General features: G+C 38.6%; 1 protein-coding gene across 1 annotated transcript; it reads left to right on the top strand.

Annotated features, from left to right (window-relative positions):
- The first annotated feature begins 1,147 nt into the window (after positions 1-1,147).
- LOC9641163 (meiotic recombination protein SPO11-2) lies at positions 1,148-1,808 on the top strand. Its single transcript, XM_024668068.1, has 4 exons — positions 1,148-1,234; positions 1,280-1,363; positions 1,428-1,554; positions 1,617-1,808. Exons 1-4 carry the CDS (start codon positions 1,148-1,150, stop codon positions 1,763-1,765), a joined length of 447 nt encoding a protein of 148 aa, XP_024523836.1. The 3' UTR covers positions 1,766-1,808.
- The last annotated feature ends 80 nt before the right edge of the window (positions 1,809-1,888 follow it).

The raw sequence follows: 1,888 nt of genomic DNA, 5'->3' as shown, positions 1-1,888 counted from the left end.
TAACACACCAAAGATGGACATAACACCAATATAATTACACTTCATAGCATTAAAAGTTTGATTTATCAAAGTAACATTAGCAACTTCAAATGATATATTCTTTAATTGATGATAGTGTAGCATGGTAGAAAAAGATAATGCAATGAAGATCAAAAGAAAGAGTAGATTTAAGGACAACAATAGTTAGAATTCTAAATCTTACAAAAAGCTAATAAAAATCTAAATCTAATAAAAAATGAAGAAATAAGAACAAAAATCACAATCCCGAACAAAAAACACAATCCCAAACACTAAAGCAAAGCATTGCTAAAAAACATTGCCTTTTAGAGATATATTGCAATGCCTCTCATTTCCACTAATATGAGTGCTCAAAATATAAGAATAAGGTATATTAATTGTGCTTATATATAAGAATGGATAGACCACATTCAATCCCGAATGGACAATTAATATGCTATAGTACTATAATTAGTGTATTACCTAGCCAGAGTAATACATGAATATACACACATGTATTTACCGACTTTACATATGGAATAAATTTTTAATTTTTTTGAATAATAACCATTAATAATTTATATTTTTAGCAAGATTACCAAAAACGCTTAAACTGGGGTATTTCTCCAGTTTCAAGGAATCCAACATTGATTAGGTTAAATCATATCCACAAGCTTCAAGGGTGTAATGTTTTTTCACAGTGTGCTCACCTCTTGAATTTTATTTCACCCTGCAAGACACTTTCACCAAAAGATCAAATCAAGGGCTAGAAACATGAGAGAAACTTAGAAGGAAGATCTGAAAGTCTCATGAACTTTAAAAGTCAATGCTTGAGGTTTCTACAAGAAGATGTGATCGCATTGAAAGTGGCTCTGTATGCCATTGCCTTTTGTGACAACTAATTCTGTCAACAATCCAAAGATTTTAGGAACCCCACTATGTTCACTTCTGTTGCTGATAAATTGGCTTTAACGACATCACCACTGGATGCACCACTTTGCAAAATAATGTTGTTCTATTCTTTTTGTTGCATTGGCTGTTGATAAATTACATGAGAAGGAAACACAACGAACTTATAAATATCCTAGAATATACCTAGATTCTTGGTATATTCTTTACACGCAATTTGAAATCTAGGGCTTAAGTGTTTATGGCGTCGGAGATTTGCCGCCACGGGCTCACGCCCTTCGAATCGAACGAGCTGTCCAGCACGGCGGACGTGGTCTCTCCAGAAGAGGTAGCTATACCCGATCGATCTTTGTGACCTTAGCCGGGAATGCAGGTGAGAGCAAGGATCGAGGTCGTTGTCCGGCGATTCTTGGCCACTTTGATCTCTCATCGGCCCAGGATTATGCCGCTTTCCATGGCAAGATTTTCTTTCCTAGGTCCTTTAACGCAGCGAAGTGCTTGATTGTTGAATCTCTCTCCAGGTCCGGAGGAATTGTAGCAACGTTTTGATGCAAAGGGGGCTACTGCAAGGCGATAACATCTTCCTGTCGCATCTAGACTCGACCCTGAGCTTCACAAAATCCGGGAGCATGAAGAGATACTTTCGAGGTAGTAACTTCCTTTCGCTTGCTTTTCTCTATGGTTTTCTCTTTTTGATTTTTCCTCTATAGTTTGGAAAATGCTGGAGCTCTGCTACCAGCTTCTTACGCTTGGCAAGAAAGCTACACAGCGGGAGATCTTCTACAGGCTTCTTTGCGACGCATCCGAGTACTTCCAGTGCCAGGAGCAAGTGAACAAAACCATCCAAGGCATAGTTTAGTTTTTCTTAGCTGCTGGAGATGGCTGAAGCGAGAAAGCGAAAACTATGCACGGTGCGAACTCATGCTGAAGTTGTCCGCATCGAAGGCCTGCGCTGTCTCTTGGCGCGTCTCTTTTAACCTAC

The sequence above is a fragment of the Selaginella moellendorffii genome, unplaced genomic scaffold (genome assembly GCF_000143415.4).
Source record: "Selaginella moellendorffii unplaced genomic scaffold, v1.0 SELMOscaffold_363, whole genome shotgun sequence".
In the NCBI taxonomy this organism is placed as follows: domain Eukaryota; kingdom Viridiplantae; phylum Streptophyta; class Lycopodiopsida; order Selaginellales; family Selaginellaceae; genus Selaginella; species Selaginella moellendorffii.
Note: the sequence above shows the minus strand (reverse complement) of the source record. Positions and strands in the feature narration are given on the sequence as shown.

Bases quoted from the DNA above. Each gene is read 5' to 3' on its own strand.
- LOC9641163 (XM_024668068.1), top strand. From the start codon at position 1,148: ATGGCGTCGGAGATTTGCCGCCACGGGCTCACGCCCTTCGAATCGAAC. The intron at 1,364-1,427 runs GCAAGATTTTCT...ATCTCTCTCCAG, and splicing joins GGATTATGCCGCTTTCCATG to GTCCGGAGGAATTGTAGCAA. The intron at 1,555-1,616 runs GTAGTAACTTCC...TTTCCTCTATAG, and splicing joins CATGAAGAGATACTTTCGAG to TTTGGAAAATGCTGGAGCTC.